Source organism: Rhinatrema bivittatum, chromosome 15 (genome assembly GCF_901001135.1).
Source record: "Rhinatrema bivittatum chromosome 15, aRhiBiv1.1, whole genome shotgun sequence".
Taxonomy (NCBI): domain Eukaryota; kingdom Metazoa; phylum Chordata; class Amphibia; order Gymnophiona; family Rhinatrematidae; genus Rhinatrema; species Rhinatrema bivittatum.
Genome location: NC_042629.1, coordinates 27245445 through 27263253, shown reverse-complemented (window position 1 = coordinate 27263253; position 17809 = coordinate 27245445). Strand labels below are relative to the sequence as shown.

Sequence of the window (17809 nt, the reverse complement as noted above, 5' to 3'; positions counted from 1 at the left end):
GAGGATTCAAAGTCTACTTCCAGTTTTTCCAAGGTCAGCCAAACATTTCTGGGTCGTTTTGATTAGGGTCTCTTTTTATAAATGCTCAATTCGCTGCTGACTGCTTAAAAGTTGACTCTATCCTCTTTTCCATAGTGCCCTTTACAGAAGCTCCTTTCCAATAGAATAGTAGAATAGAAAGCTGGCCTTTCCAATAGAATAGTAGTTATCTTATTATACCCGTAATAGCATTCTACTGGGGGGTTTTCCCCTTTTTTAATAGACCCTCCCACGATTCCTAGTCAGATCATTACAACGACGATCCTAAGGCAGAGGGAGCCAGGCACCAGGGCTCCTTCTGGAACCCTGTAACATGGACTCTAAATCTGTCCACCAAGTGTCACCCTTACTGATGATCATGATTTCCTCTTTTCCAGGGGTTGCTAACACCAGGGTATGGAAGACCCTATCCATAACCCAAACTGAGGACGTTATGCATGGATCAACATAGATAGCACTTGCCACTGAGACACTGGACCTGACTTCTCTTGATAAAAGCCAATGATGGCTGGATGAATAGGAACCCATCTACCCCTCTTATTCTAAGTACTTCACAGATTCCACAGGACCATGTTTCTAAGAAGCAGCAGCTGGGTCCTTTTTCTGATCAGCTGCTCTTCTGTATCAAGTGCAAGAGGGGAATTTTCATGAATGGGCAGAAAGATATGGAGGGTTCCTGGATTCTTAAGGATCTGAGAAAATAGAGATACTGGAAGAATCAAGTCTCTTGGTGGGGCCTGATACATATCACTATGCCTGTTGACAGCCCCAATTCCATCTTTTCCAGACTATCTTCAAGTCTGGAGATTTTTCTGTGTGTGCCCTGGCAGAGGAAGGCTCCTCACACAAAAGGTTCACAGGTTGGAAGCCTTGTATTTTATGCAATACTTGACTTTCTGGGGAAGTTTGCCCTTTTACTGCAATCAGTATTGGAGTGTACAATGTAGAAGACAAATTTTGACAGTGCATCCCCTCAGGGTGGGCATGACCTAAGACTTTTGTGTTTAACCCTCTTTTTCACCTTAAGGAAGTAAGGAGAAAATGGCCACCCTTTAAACAGGTAAAACCAAGGTAATGCAATACTAGCGAGATGCTTCAGATTTCCCAACTCCTCTCAAAAAAGAAAACCCAAAATCTTAGTAGCCACGAGAAGCTAACCAGACAAACAATTTTTCTTTTCCAAATGCCCCGTGGAGAAGTGTGGGTTGTAAGCTCTATTTAAATTTGCAGACTTCAGTGGTCACAAAATAGAGCCAGGAAATGCTGGTTAAGAGGTTCTGCTGAGCTTTGCTTCAGCACACTGCTGCAAGAACAGCCGATTCCTTACCACATCTGGTTCTTAGCAGCTCCACTGCTGATGCAACTGTACTGCTGCAGCAATCAGGAGAAGGAAAGAGATGCATTACCTTGATCTGGTGGAGCTTAACAGCCACTCTTACAGCCAGAATTCCTCCCCAGCAATAGATCCATTTCAGAGTGGGCATTATTAGGAGAAAGCAGGTATAGCATAGGAAGTGAAACCAATTCCCCTTTATACTAAAGCTGCTATCATTTATACTCTCTGATAGACAACCAGTATCTGTTGGTACTAACAACTGGGAAGCATAATCGAAAATGGATTTAAAACCATTGAAACAAGATGAAATCTTTTGATTATTTTCAAAGGGACTCTGCATATCTCAGCTGTTGAAGCACAATGGAAAATAAAAGTTAAGGGCCTGATTTTAAAAATCATTCAAAATCTTAAAATTGGGTTTTACACATGTAAATGCACTTTACTTGTTAAGTGGGCTTTTGAACATTGCCACAATAAATGCCATTGAATTGTCCATCGGTTATACACGTGTAAGTGCACTGAACAAGCGTTAATGGATTTTTTAAATTGTTACATTTACATATGTATCTCCTTTTAAAATTACCTTAATTTTCAAACGTTATTCAAACATTGCAAAACCTTTAAAAATATAATTATGCTGAGTGTGTGTCCAAAGATAAGAACTTGCATGCTTAAATTTCCCAATTTACTTGGCTTTTCAATTGCAAAGAAGATGGAAGGGAGGCATGGAGAAGTGAAGCAGGAGACAGAGAATAGGGAGCTGGAAAGAGGTGAGCAGGGAAGATGGAAAACAGGAAATAGCGAGTGGGGATGAACAGGAAAGGAGAACAGGGGAAGGAGGTGCAAATTGCAACATTATCACTGGAAAAGGGAGAGAAGAATGATAGGCACAACTACAACAGATTGCTAGGGGGAGGGAGGGAGAGGGGGGAAGGAGGAATGACTGGGCATGGGGAAGGAAAGGAATGAAGGCGGAAAGATCACCAAGGAGGAGACAGAAAAATGTAGAGAGTCCATCAGTACAACAATAAGACCTTCCGTCTGCTAACTAGAGGATCTGCTGTGCTGTCTATGGCTAGATCACAACATATCAATAGTCACAAGTCCTTACCTGCATCCAGCTGCGAGGAGTGTGCTGAATGATGTGGGAGGTATTTGAAAAGTTTGACATCAGGGAAGGGAAGGTACCCAGCAAAGAGAGGCATCAACTCCATGTGAACCTTGTGAGTTGCCCGCGCTGCCACCGGCATGGAAATCACACCTGAACTTTTTCCACATACTGCCCAGTTACTACTGTTATCCACCACTGCAGAGAAAATGTGAAAGAGTAAGTGGTTACTGAGGATAGTGTTGCATATACTGGGGAGAAGGTAACAAAAGGGAGAATGAAAATCAGATACTGTAGGGAGCACTGAACACACTGGGGGACACAGTGAGGAAAAGAAAATTAACCAGGTGCTGAAAACAGTACTGCACACACAGGAGGAGGACGGGAGAGAGATAAGTAACTATGCACTATGTTGTCCCCTCCCCCTCTTCCCTGTTCTTTGTATTTTCCATCTACTGTTTGATGTAAACCGATATGAGGTACCCACTAATGTCGGTATAAAAAAAGCCTCTAAATAAATAAATAAAATAAGTGGGCATGGTGACGAATGTTGCACACACCGAGATCATGACTAAGAAGAAAGATTACCAGGTATGCAGGAGAATACTGCACATACTGGGGGGATGTGGCGAGGAAGGGAGAGAGGTAACTACTTATCCATTATAATATACTTATACAGTGTACCATCTGCTACCTTGTTCCAAGGGGCACCGTTTTGTGGGCAGTGGCTCAGGATATAAATTTCCCCCTGGGCATGTTATCTTGGTCATTGCCTCTCCCTAAGAAGATTATTCCAGAGGTATCCACTAACCAGTGATCCAGAAAAGTGCGATGAGTGTGATTTTATTATTTTTTTTTTATTGTATCCACTACTGCACCAGGGGCCCAGGAGATTAGTCTCCACCCCCCCCCACCCCCCCACCAGATGAACCCTGGTGTTTCCAGGGGCTCTTGAGAGGCAAATATGAGAAAAGGAGAGGTCCAAGACATTTAAGGGCTTCCAGGGGAACTTTGTGACCCCTCTAAATTTACTACATCCCATGAAAGGGGTGTTACAGATATCACACGAACAGGTACCTGCTGGTGTGGAGATCATGGTAGATTTTTGTGAAGAAAACCAAGTTTTTGTAGGACCATTTTATGTACTTATCAGATTTTCAAGAGATTTTTGCCAGATGGCAAATTTTCCGCCAAAAGATCAAGATGAAGGAAGCGCGCCAAAATGCCAAGAAGGAGCTGATGTACATGAACCGAGGCTGAAGTCGAGCTTCATCGATACACAGCCACTCCACGTTAGCTGAAGTTTGCGGGCTAAAGGAGGCACCACCCCAACACAAGAAAAAGGGGATATCACGCCTGCATATCCCACCCTATCGAGAAGGATCAAGGAGACAGCGTAAACAGGAGTACCAATTTGATAGAGCAAAACGTAGTGTTGTGGCTTTGGTTGTCCAAGGCAGACCTTCATGTAGAATGAATGGGAATGACCCCCACCCAGTCATCATGGCCAGAGGAAGGACGAGGTTTGCCAGCAGGAGAGTCACTAATCAATCTGACTTGTGGCAGCCTGATGGAAACTCAGGGTTTACTTCGACTCAGAGCAGCAACTGAGGGAGTGAGGCTGTTTCACCATCAAGGATCGTTTCAGCTATTGCTTTTGGGGTACACTACTTTTATTTCTTTTTTTTTTTTTGATGGTCACTACTGAAGGCATGGAGTACCACACCTTTCAAAGACCGCAGCCTGTAGCCCTGCATTGCTGCTGCTGTTGTGCGGCAATGTTCCTGGCGGCAGACACCAATGCTTTAGCATTGGGAGGAGTTGATACGGAAGCCACACTGGTGAGTGTATTGACTCAAGGGGCTGTGAAAGGATGGGCTGGTCCACTGCTAAACAATGAACTTGCAAGGAGCAGGGATAGTAGTAATGCTTTGAATCGCAGTAGGGAGTTGCTACTACTAGGGAAAGGAGCATCCAAGCTGGAGGCAAGCCCTACCCCCAAAAGCCAACCAAAATTTGAAATATCTGCAATCCCGATGCTGGGGCCTATCCTTGAGACAGAGGTGATAATAGAAGACACAGTGGAGAAGAGTAGGGAGTCCAATGAGAGTATAGTAGAAAAGTCCTATTGGTTGGAAGAAGAGGATGAGGTGACTAAATTAGCCATGGCCATTGATGAAATTTGAGTCGACCAAAGATGACCTGTGTTGTGCAGGCCTGCATCGATAGGCTAAGCCCAATCAGTTCATAAAGACAGACCACCGTGATGCTGCACAGGCCCAGTGAGCCCAGGCCTAGATCATCCAATGAGAGCTCTACAGATTTCTGCAAGTTGAGGGGGGCGCATGGTGGTCAGCCACAATTATGACTCACAGAAATGGAACATTGCAGTTATCGCCGGGAGTGTCAGGAGATGTTTTGCCATCATGATCCCACTCAGCAATGTAGTTGTGCAGAGCCCTAGTACAATGCTGGTGTAGTGTAAGATGTGCCTGGACCTACGTTTGTGCTTCCAGTGGGGGGTAGACTGAAGTAGGGAGTTTCCTGCATATAGTGATTGCTCAGAAGGCCCATTGTCATCTGGAGAAACCTCTATACCACAATATTACCACCCTAGGGTTCAAAGCACTTTACAACATCGTTGTATACATCTTTCTTGAAAGTAACACAATGACATAACACAAACATTTTAAAAGCAGTACAGTCATACCTAACGTGGACCTGGGGAATTAGTGAGGCCCAAAGTGTTAGATCATGCTAATACCAGAGAAGTGTGGGATCACTCATGGGTTGTACCAAGCACCATAGAGCATGGGCATTATATTTATTTTCATTTTATTTATATTCAGCATTTCAAAGCTGATTACGTTCAGGTACTATAGATATTTCTTTATGCCCAAAGGGCTTACGATCTAAGTACCTAATTCACTAAGGGCCGGATTTTAAAAGGGTTACACGTGTAAATCCAGAGGATGCTACACGCCAGGCCTATTTTAAAAAGCCCTGGGATGTGTGTAAGTCCCGGGACTTGCAAAAAGGGGTGGGGAGGGGGTGGGGCGGGGTCAGGCTCCCAGCACAGTGGCCATATTTGCTGCTGTGCCGGGGATCGTGTGCCGGAAGTTGGCCAGCACGCGCAACTTACTTCAGCCCCCGGCGTACATGTGGGCGCGCCGGGCAGGGCACACACATGTACGCCACGCGCATTCCTTTTAAAATCTACTCCTAAGGGTTTTTTTCAGACACACCTGAAGCAATGGAGGGTAAAATGACTTGCTCAAGGTCACAAGGATTGGGAGGAGGTAAGGTGTTGGTTGTGAGTGCTGTTTACAGAACTTATGCCACGTAGAGATAGTGTTCCACTGGGCATATATTTCCTGAAGTTCATGAGCAAGAGAGACCTCTTTCGTAAAGGCAGTGTCCCCCCATTTAAAAGTACCCAGATAGTGTCAAGCTTGAAGGTACGCAAAGAACTGCCTGGGAGAGATCGAAAACGACTGACATAGCATAGTAAAAGAAAGAGCTATCGGCCGAGCTTCTTCATATAAAATGTTCATAGAATTGTAGAATATGGAAAATCCCCAACTTTCCCCACTGTTGAAAAGAACTGGCATATTGTATACCTGGAGAAAAACCACTGTTGCCCAGAAACTGCATCAGTAAAGACCGGTTGCACACAGAAATCCCCCTGTTTCCTCAACCAACACCAGACCTGTACACAAGGTAGTATTAGGAGGGGATTTGGGGAGACCAATCTGCAAATTTCATGATCCATAGAATGAATTAAATACAATGGAGACCGAGGAGATAGGATAGTGTCAGTTAATCCAGGCTCACAAAAAGAAGATTTACCAGAAATCCACTCATATGAACAGCAATTGACAGGCTACATTATAAAACCTTAAGTTAGGAAAGTCAATGCCCCCCACCTCCTTGGCGCCCATAAGTTTGGCCATACTTATCCTTGCACCCTTACCATTCCAAATAAGTTAGGAAAGAAGAGTGCAGCAAGTTAATATCCCGTGCTGTAAACTAGCAGGGATGCATCTGTAATTTATAGAGAATATTCGGGATTATCACCATCTTCAAGAGTGCATACCTACCAAAAAGCAATAATGGAAGAGTTTGCCAGATTCTCATCCTGAACAGTTAAAATTGTGTTCCGTATGTTCAGCTCATAAGCTATAAGCCGAAATTGTGAAAATGTTAATGATTATGGGTATGCTACTTCGTGAATGATTTACAAATAAAAGAACATCTGTGAACATAGCAACTTTCATCCAATGCTTACCAGTAGAGAACTCCCCAAATACCTCATCACGTCTTAATTGTATCGCCAGAGGTTCTATTGCCAGAATCAATAACAGTGGAGAGAGGGGGCATTCCTGTCGAACCCCACAATGCAAACCAAAAGGTAATGACAGGGAGCCATTAATGAGAATATGAGCACTAGGGTTACTATATAAGGTTCAAAGCCACCCCCCTGGGGATTGTATGCTGTTGCTCCTTGCATTCTCCCCGGCATAAAGGAGCATGACAAAGGAGCTCTTTTGTGTGCACCAAGGGATATCAAGGCAGAAAAGGATGATTGTAACACTGATTTTAACAATTAGCAAACAAAGAAGATATAATGACTTTTCCTCTACCAAGTCCTCTTCAGCGTTTTGTTGGCCTTCTTACCTCACATGAATTCCAAGCCAAACAAATGTTCCAGAGTCATCAGCTACCATCATTTCTTTTACTCTTATCAATGTACAGTGTGTATTAGGAGAAAATATCAGCTGATTCATGATTTAATTCTTGAAAAGCAAATAGACTTTTGCTATTTCACTGAATTTTGGTTTTTAGACTCTGATTTTTTTTTTTAAATCAGATTTGTCCAGCAGGCTTTTCCTGTATTTCTCAACCCTGTAGAAAAGGGCAAGCTGGTGGTTTACTTATTATTCACAAAGATATTTGGAAACTAAAGATTGAAAACCTTAATGGTGACTCTCCTTACGAAATGCTTGCATTATCTACACATTGTTTTTCTATATGTTTAGTTTATTGTCCGATGAAGTTTTTATAGGCTAACTCCTCTCCTCTTTTTGAACAATTGTCATCTAAATTTAATTTAAATAACATGGTAATTTTAGGTGATTTCAATATACATGTTGATGCCACTCCTCTCTCCACATACTGTGCTCTATTTCTTGTCATCCTGAAATCTCTTGGTTGGCATCAACTAGTCCAAACTGCTACCCACAAATTAGGTCATACATTAGATCTAGTCTTTGTTAATGAGTCTTTTTTAATGTCTGTTCCAAATCTGTATCTATCACTGAGTACCCTTGGTCTGATCATTCCCTGATCAATTTCCAAACCCACACTAACACAGTTCCCACATTTGTTGCTAATCCACAGATGAATTGTCTTTGATGTCATAGTATTGATGCTAAACTTTTCTCTTCTTGCATTTTACCCGTTACCCAACATTCTAACGGCCAACTTCTCAGCATCGGTACATAATGGGATTCCACTTTAGGTTCAGTTTTGGACAAATTAGCCCCACTAGAATCCATCAAAATCAGGAAAACTAGAAAACAACCCTGGGTGACTGCTGTGCTCAAATTGATACCACAATCTTTGAGAAAATGCAAACGCAAATGGTGGAAATATCGTATTCCTGAATTTGCATCTTCATTCAGAACCCTATTAAATTTTGCGCTATCCCAAGCTGCTTAAGTTAAAAAAGATTTTTATTCAAAACAGATACATGACATTGGTTCAATCCCAAGGATCTATTAGAACAGTCCTGCAACTACTACTTTTTACAAACCTAGGACTATTGCAATGCCCTGCTCCTTGGCCTCCCTTTTACCACCATCCGTCCACTACAGATACTGCAGAACACAGCCGCCAGGATTCTTTCAGGAACCAAGAAACAAGAAAACATTACACCCACTCTCATATCCTTGCACTGGCTTCCAATTAAATACAGAATATAATACAAAGTTTTATCAATCCTCCACAAAATAATCACAGGACAACATAACTACGGGCTAACTGAACACACTGAACCACATGCTCCAAAAAGAAACCTTCGCTCAATGAATAAAGGCCTACTTAAAATTCAGCACGCAAAATTCATGCATCTAGTATCAACCCGAGAGAGAGCTATATCCATCGCCAGCCCATCTATATGGAACTCTTTACCCCACACTCTAAGAACTCAATTTGACACCAAAACATTCAAAAAAAAGACTTAAAAACCTGGCTTTTTACCAGAGCCTTCTCAGATGAACTTAACCACCAACACCAACAGACTTCCAACCAGCCAACTCCAAGAAAACAAAGACACCACCCTATCAACCCATGAAAGATCAACACAACCACGAAATCTACAATAGTCATTTTAAGAACATTTTTCTCTATATAAAAACTTACCCCACTATTACCTCTCCCAATGTTACCCAACATGATCTAGGAAATTCTATGTTAAATCTCTTATGTTACTCTACTAATATTTTTGTCCTGTAAACCATTATGATGGCAAAACCGAATATACAGTATACAAAACATGTTAAAATAAAAATAAAATAAATAAATTTACGTTAGCTAAAACAATTAACACATTGCACCTCTCAACTCTTTTTCAGATCTACCCTCTGCCAAGTCATTTCTTATTCATTTTAACCTAAAGGTCGAAAAATTATATATGAATTTCTATAACATCCCTGTTTGGTACACTAATCCTATGCTGCTACATTTATGGGGCTCTTTCATTCAGGTCTCCATTAGTGAGGTTAGTCTGACATGTAAATGCCTTAATGTGCAGTATATAAAAACTTTTAAATAAATAAATAAATAAATAAATAAATAAATAGCTAACCTGAATGATGTCTTATGCCCTTCTAGCAGCTATCCAACTGCTTTATTCAAGGTCTCCAGAGATTTACTACCTCCCACTCTCACTCATTACTAATCTCTCTCTGAAAGAAAGTTTGGTTCCTGTCTTTAAAAAAAGCTTCATTCCGTCCCCTTCTAAAAAAGTGTAACCTAGACCATTCCAGTCCAAATAATTATAGGCTCATCTCCTCACTGCCTTTTCTAGCAAAAGTCCTTGAGACTGCGGTCTTAAAACAACTGACTGATCATCTAGAAAAGCATGAGTTGCTTGATCCACACCAATATGGCTTTAGACGTGCCAGGGACAGTGAATCTTCTTTGATATCTCTAACTGACACATTGAGGCGAGGAATACACATCGGTCATCTATATTTACTCATCTCTCTTGACATTTCTTCTGCCTTCGATACGGATGATCATGATATTCTTCTTTTTTGTCTTCAGGAAATTGGCTTGGCAAGAGGTGTTCTTAAATGGTTCCATTCTTATCTCACATATTGTTCATAATACAAAAAAATAAAAAATGAAATTTCTCCTGCTTCATTTATTAGAATAGGTGTACCTGGTTATGGTGCTGGTCTAAGCGGAGGTTGGGTGATAGAGCTCTGGGACATCTCCCCCATGTAAGCCTTGCTATTTTGTGCTTTTGGCCCCATACTTACCCTACATGTTGCGGAACACCCTTTCCATGAGGTTTCTTTGAAATTTTCTGCCAGAGCACTGCTGCGATGGGGATATGAGCAGCAGAGTGGTGCAAGGTGGGAGAGTTAAGATGTGGTGATCCCAAATGGCGATGGCAGCTGAGGGCGAAAAAATGCTGCCGGCGATTTTGGAAGAGGTGCTGCTCCAAATATCTAACAGTGTTTCGGCAGCCTTAGATGACCACCTTATTAAGATTCAGACTGCCATGGATGATATCAAAGGCAGTTTAGAGGGGCAGTCAAAGTGGTTGGATTTGGCGGAACAACGCATATCTCCTCAGAAGGACCAGCTGATCGAAGAGGTGCACCAAATCGTCAACTTAGCTAGTAAAACTGCAACACTTCTTGAGCGTCTCAAAGATCAGGAGAATCGCAACTGGCGCAATAATTTAAAGATTGATTTACCTGAATCGCTGCACGAGGAAGAACCGTGATTTCATGGAAACATGGCTTCCAGAACATCTAAGCCTGGAATTTCCAAATGACCGCCTTCGATGTGAGTGTATCCGCCGAGGTGGACTGCAGCGTGCAGGGGATTGTAACCTTAGACTCTGTCATGGCGTGCATAGTAAATAGGTTTCAAAAGGTCAAGCTCTTGTGTGCCTTCAGACAGCATGCACATGTGGAATTTTCAGGGAAACAAGATTCTGCTCCTCAATGACTTCTCAGCCCAAGTGACTATGCAAAGGAGGGAAAGGTCGGTGGCCTGCTCAGAATTACACCGCAGAGGAATTCACTTTGCGTTGCTGTTCCCAGCTAAGCTCAGAGTGCACCATGACAACAAAATATTTTTCTTTACCAATAAGGCGGAAGCTGCCTCCTTTTTGTCCACCTTGGGTAAAGAGCAGGCTGAATGAAAGGTTCTGCAACATAACTACCGCGTGGTGATTTGCTCTGGAGTCCGTGGTGCAGTTAAACTGGGGACCATGGTAACATTTGGCTGCTGGTACGCTCATATTGCTGCCTAACAGAAATCATCATAGTTTATTTTTCTTTACTGCGGCAGAATGTTAAATCAGGGCTGTATTTGTTTCTGACCCTATAGTCTGCCAATTATTTGAATCATTATTGGGTCTCCTAAATTGTATTGTAAATTATAAATTGATTGCAGTTACAATAGAATTAAATTCTATTGTAACTGCAATCTTTTTTTGAGCCCTGTTAATGTTTTTTATTATTTGTTATCTTCCTTCACCTCTTGTTAATTGTAAACCGGCATGATGCGATTCTCATCGCGAATGCCGGTATAGAAAAACTCAAAATAAATAAAATAAATAAATGTAACCAATCAGCTATATTTCTGACGCCAATATATTGAGTTCTTCTGTTTTTTCTTTATGCTGGGATTGTATGTTTAATAGGGGTTTTTGACTTCATCGTTTTGTTTTTGTGTAAGACTTGTACTCCCCTTAGCAGTGCCTTTATTATATCTACAGGGGGAGAATGTTTGATGGGCAACCCTTCCTAGAAGATGCAATAAGGAACTGGGAAGGGTATTTTGGTCCTTAAGAGCATGAGGAGGTCTTTGGTTTTGAGTACAGGGGTATGACAGAAGGTGTATGAATGGTGGTATGATTGGCTGGGGGGAGGGTTGGGACCTTGGGGATAGAATTAGGTGCTATTTCATTCTGGGGATTTCAATCTGGTGTTCTGGTATGACAAACTCTGGGGGCGTCCCTGATTTTCTTCTGCCCCACTTTGCACAGGGCATTGCGGTTTTTATTCTTTTCCTGTTCAGTTATGGTAAGGGGTAAAATAACATCCTTAAATGTACGTCTCTTGCTACTTACTGGACTGTGGCTCTGGAGGCAGATATTTCCGAAGCATTTATGTCTAATTTCTTTAAAATGTGATACTCTAATGTTGACTCTAGTTTGAGAGAAATGAAATTTAAATTGCTCCACCATGCCTTTCTAGACGATGTGAAGCCATATTGGATGAAGTTGGCGCCAACCCCATATGTGCATAAAATGTAATGAGGTCACTGGATCTTTAATTCATCCGTTTCTGACTTGTAAGAAGCTTAATGATTTTTGGAATGCTGTGCTTGCATCCATTCGACAATGTACTGGTTTGACGATTCCTAAATCAGGCAAAGTCCTATTACTTGGTGATGACTGCCCCGAGTGATTTGTATACCTGGCTCTTCAGCTGCGGAATAGGTGCCTACTTCTGAGTCCTGACTTCTTAGAATGGTCTTGTTATTGCGGATGGAATGGGCTTGACTCTAAAACAGGCACCAGTAGGCATGGGGATGCATACCGTGCCTGCTGAACATCCTTTTTTACACTCCTATCTCAAGATCTTCAGGATAGTCTGCTTGCTATGGGTTATTTTAATCAATGATGTAGATCCTCATAATAGCAACTCAAAGGGGGGAAGATACAATCTATGCTCCTTATGAAATGCTCTATGATAATTCTTTTTGCAGGTTTATGTACTTCCCATACGTACACGGGGGGGTTTTGTATCCCTTATTGGATAGTTGGGACTGGTTGTAGGGGTTTAGGGAGGGATGGGGAGGGGGTAAGACTGAATGGAGGGGGGGGGGGGTGAGGTGGGGCTGAGATGGGTCCAGAGGGTGGGGGAGGTTTTAAAGTGAAACTACAAAATGGAAAGGGAATATGTTTTATGGCCTTTGTATAATCGTTTGTTACAGGTGTGAGGTTTTCACTTTTTGTATTTGGGATGTTATAGTTCATGTCCTGTCTATACCATATAGGCAGAATGTAACCTTTTTCCAATAAAAACTATTTTGCAAAAAAAAAAGACCAGGCATACCACAAGGATCTTCCATTTCATTTGTTTTATTTAACATTTATTTGGCTTCGAGTTGCAAAATTCTTTCGAATCTTTCTGATTGTTATAAAGTCTATGAGGATGTTATTCAGTTCGCACTGAGCCTAAATTCGACTTAGCAAAATACTGTTGAACATGTGTTTCTCCACCATGAAAGCTTGGTTACAACACAAACGTTTGTTAAACATGTCTAAAACAGAGTTCCTTTCTGTGCATAGCTCCTATACTATCTTTTAAGACAATACTATTCATTTAGAAAATCTGCCTTTTCCAATTCAAAATTAAGTCAAAAGTCGGAGTTTTACTAGACAGTACTTTATCCTTTCACCCATATATCAAAATGGTAGTCAGACAGGGTTTTCTTTCAAATTATGCATGCTATCTGGTCTCAAAAAGTTGCTGCATGCCTCAGAATTTCGTACTGTTGTATAAGCTTCCATTTTTCCAGTCACTGATTACTGTAATAGCCTTTACCTAGGCCTTCCCAGCTCTATATTACAATCAACACAAATGCTTATAAATTCATCTGCCCATTTAATCGCAGGCATAAAAAACCACGACCATTTCACACCAGTTCTGATTGACTTACACTGGCTTTCAATTAATGAGTGGATCAAATATAAAAATATGCTTTTCCTCCAAGCTTTTTTCCTCCAAGCCTTCCCCTAACACAAATTAACTCGTCATACCCAGATCAAGGAACTTAATATCTATTAATTTCATAACATATTAGTTGATAATTACCTAGTTAATCTCTATCGCTCTTACTCCTACTTCACTTATTCCTAGCTACACTAGCTCCCAAGTTCAATACCCCTGTTTATTGTAACTTTGATTTTTCGACCTTTCTTATTTATGTTTACTTGGTTTTATTTTTACTTCTGGTTTCCCCTGTTCCATGTAAACCGGCCTGATATGAATCCCATTCATGAAGGCCGGTATAGAAATGTTTTAAATAAATAAATAAATAAATATGCATGACAGTATTCAAATTGATTAACAATCACTCATGCCCATGGTCCAACGCACTCCTAAAAATATACCAACCATTCAGACATTTGCACTCCTCACAAAGAGGCCTTTTAAGCATCCCTTCACCAAAATTAGCATGTCTCCACATTACTCGAGAATGTGCCTTTTCTGTCGCAGGGCCGGTTCTTTGGAATGCTTTTTCAATAGAAATATGATTATGTGACTCATTAAAAACATTCAGAGGATTTTAAAAAATCTATTTAAGCTGGCATACACGATATATTTTTAATTTTCTATATCCAATATTTTTTAGCATCTGTTTGTTCATTTTAACTATTTAATGTATTATAATTAATTTTTTTAATTTGTATGTTTTAGTTTTTTGCTTTTATTATGTATGTTTATTTTCTATCGCTTAGACCTTTTGAGTGTTAAGCGATTAACAAATATTAATAAATGTAAAAGTAAATTCTATACCCTACGAGGGGGGGTGGGGTGTTATACCAGGATTATACTAGGTTTCTAGAATTTGGCCATAGCTCTGATAGGAAAGCCTTCACTGATTCCGTATTCATGGAAGGCATTGTGTATGAGAGTGTTCCAGGTCACTTACCTTCATACAGTAGCTTAGTAGTACAATATCCATCAGACTCTGTTAATGCCTCGTCCTTATCTATCTCCAGGAGCTCCGAGAGTCGCATGATGGATACTTCCAGGGTACAGAGTGAACCTGTCTGACAATAGTCTGCTCCCAGAGGAGGGAAGATATCTGCCTTCACGCTGTACAAGCTCTGCAAACACATAGGGAGTAATTTAGATCTTTTACTCACTACTTCTCATTATTTGCATTTTTATGTACTAAAAGGCATGCCTTGCCTTGCATAAGCTGAGGGGGGTGGGTGTGGAAGAGACAAATTACTACTGTTAGCCAGTGACACTTTCAGGATTTAGAGGGAGCTAGCCTGTAAAACTCTGCAACAGCTCCTTGGCAGCTCAAGAGATTAGAAAGGAAAATTCTCCACAGTGTCTGCCACTGCTCTTAGGCAGCTGACAGAAGCCACAGGCTCTGGATAAGCCACTACCTGCTTATCACTGGGGCACCCCAGGTACACTGATATGAAAGACATTTATTTTCCTTTTGGATTTTAAAAAATGTGTATACCATCTATGCAGCGTTCAAAGTGGTTAACAGAACTCCATACATGTTAACATATGCTACATTTTTTTAAATCAAGATTGTTTTAATATTTATGTTTAAAATTTACAAATAAGACATTTTGAATGAGAAAAGTGATATTTATAGACAGGAAAAACTCACAAAAATATGATCCACTTGAAATTCATAGCTATAGGGCTTCAAGAAGGCTAACTGCTCTTCCATAGCAAGAGGGCAGAATCTAACAGAGAAGCAGCACTGCAGAGTCAGAGGGCGTTCTTTGGTCCACACCAGCTCCCAGAGAAAGAACACCGATTGCTTGTTGTATATGTGCTGAAAAAGAACCACGACTAGTGAACATGTCATAAACACCATCAGCAGGGTGGGAGATTGCTGGCATCACATAAAAAGAGGCCTGAGGCCTCACAGATAACAAGCAGGCTGAAGACTCATGGGTCCTGGCATGCTGTTGGATTATGAACATGGCACAACATTCTTACTGCTTACACTGTTTGTTCCCCAACACTCAATTATTTCACAGTAAAAGTTAAAGTAAAGTTGCTTACTTGTACAATCATTTTTTTTATTTTATTCCACCTTTTGCAAAACTGCAAAGTGGATTACATTTAGAAACCGTAGGTATTTCCCTATCACCAGAAGGCTTACAATCTAAGGGCCTCATTTACTAAGCATTTTTGCCCCAAAAAGACAGAATAGGAGAAAAGCCTTTTAAAATCAGGCCCTAAGTTTGTACCTGAGGCAATGGAGGATGAAGTGATTTCCCATCATCATAAGGAATGTCAGTAGCCTCCCCGTTCGTAGCCTGCTGTTCTAACCACTAGGCTACCTCTTCACTCCACTTGTAACAGATGATCTCTGAAGACAGCAGTTTACCAGGCAAGCAGGTCATGTGACTGCTTGATGCCAAATGGATGAAATCTTTCAGAGAGTTTTCTGGGAAGGAAAAAGCCTTTCGCTGCCCATGGGTGGAAATTCTTGTGCTGCAGCCCCCACATTTATTTAGTTTTGACCGAGGGAAGAATTCTGAAGGGGAATTGAGGTGGGGTAATATCTCTAAAGGGTTAACTTTGTACATACTTTGACAGGAATGAACCTCACTTATAAATCAGAGTACTGCTAATGCCCTTAATACTTGTATTGTACCAAAGATAATTTCTTCTGGAGTTATTTATGTCAGTTTTCTATACTGTCAATCTGTGTATATATAGGATACATATATATATATATATACACACACACATACACACAATCTTAATGGTTTACAATACAATATAAAATAAAAGCATTAGAAAAGCCAAATTGAAAGTAAAAATAAGATACATCCAATTAAATATCTAAAATAGTGTAACAAAATAAAATACAATTTAAAACTTAGTTTGACTATTTGTAAAGCTGTTCTCTATTCATAATTGCCTTTTAATCTTCAATTATCATAAGCTCTTTTAAAAAGTGATATGGGTGCCTAAATCTGAGATCAACATGGAGACTGATCTACCCAGAATCCTCTGCTGCCTTGGCCTGTTTGCAGTTCTGGCCATGTGAACTCTAAATGCACTATTGAGCCTGACCTGGAGAAATTACAGGAGACATCTGGACAGCAGCCAGAGCTGTCAGACTTGTGATGGAGGGTCAAAGGCTCACAAAAAAGCAGAAGGCAAAGGTCAAATTCACAGGTTAAATTTCAATTACTGTAGCACTTGAAAAAAACTGCTTAAGCCATGAAGATCAGAGGATGAAAAAATGACAGGACAGAGGACTAATGTGAACACCAGGCAATTAGGCCCCAATCTGAGAAGGGGATCAGGGTAGCATAAGTCTAATGTGCCTCTTATGACATGAGAAACTATGTACGTGATACTCCCATAGGGTCATGCAACTTAGGGATTATTGCATGATTTACCTATAAAAAGCAGCACTCACTGACATACAAAGAGACAGAGGCTGGCGCTTCTCATAAGCAGAAGTCCTGCCATCTATAACTCCCAAGGGGATCTGCATTGCTTTTTGATTACAATAAAAAATTGATATTTGTTTCTACAAATTTTGGTATGGTATCCTTGTGTCCATGGAGAAGCACCTTAAGCGTCTTTGGCACTTAACAAAAGCCAGGTTCTAAGATCTTTTTTAAACTTTGTATATTCTTTCTGTAGTCTTAATTCTGCCAGGAGCATGTTCCATAGTTTTGGACCCGCTATCGATATAGCTCTTTCCCTTACCTCAGATAAGTGTGCAGTATGAATCGACGGGACATTAAGAAGGCCTTTATTTGCTGATCTTAGATTCTTTTCTGGTACATGTAAGTGAAGAGCCGCGTTTAACCATTCTGTTTTATCGCAGTTTCATGATTTATGAATTAGGCATAATGCCTTGTATTCAATTCTGTATTTTATCGGAAGCCAATGCAAAGCTACCAGAGAGGGAGTAATATGATCAAACTTCCTTCCTCCCGTAAGTACTCTGGCAGTTGCATTTTGCAGTAATTGCAATGGTCTAACAGTGGAAGCAGGTAACCTGAGATAAAGAGCTTTGCAATAATCTAGAGTCAAAAAGAACCAAAGACTGAAATACTGTTCGAAAATCATTAAATTATAAGAGTGGCTTTAAACGTCTAAGAACTTGTAATTTAAAATAAGCCTCTCTGATCTTTCTATTAATATCTAATTTAAAAAGGAATTCCTGATCAATAATAAAACCTAAGTCACGGACTTGAGGAGCAGATTTAATTTGCATAAATTCGGTTAGTCCTGTGGGAATTCTGCACTACTGTGGAGTGCAGAATTCCCCTCCTGCGC

The 17809-nt window shown here is 40.7% G+C and overlaps 1 protein-coding gene across 2 annotated transcripts in view; it reads right to left on the bottom strand.

Annotated features, from left to right (window-relative positions):
• Positions 1 to 17809, bottom strand: part of TRAPPC10 (trafficking protein particle complex 10) — a 269076-nt gene that overhangs the window by 13146 nt on the left and 238121 nt on the right. For both annotated transcript variants that reach the window (XM_029577817.1, XM_029577818.1), the window contains exons 20-22: positions 15159 to 15329; positions 14454 to 14631; positions 2487 to 2681 (exon numbers count right to left, since the gene is read on the bottom strand). In XM_029577817.1, coding sequence (XP_029433677.1) covers positions 2487 to 2681; positions 14454 to 14631; positions 15159 to 15329 — 544 coding nt within the window. The remainder of the gene's footprint in view (positions 1 to 2486; positions 2682 to 14453; positions 14632 to 15158; positions 15330 to 17809) is intronic.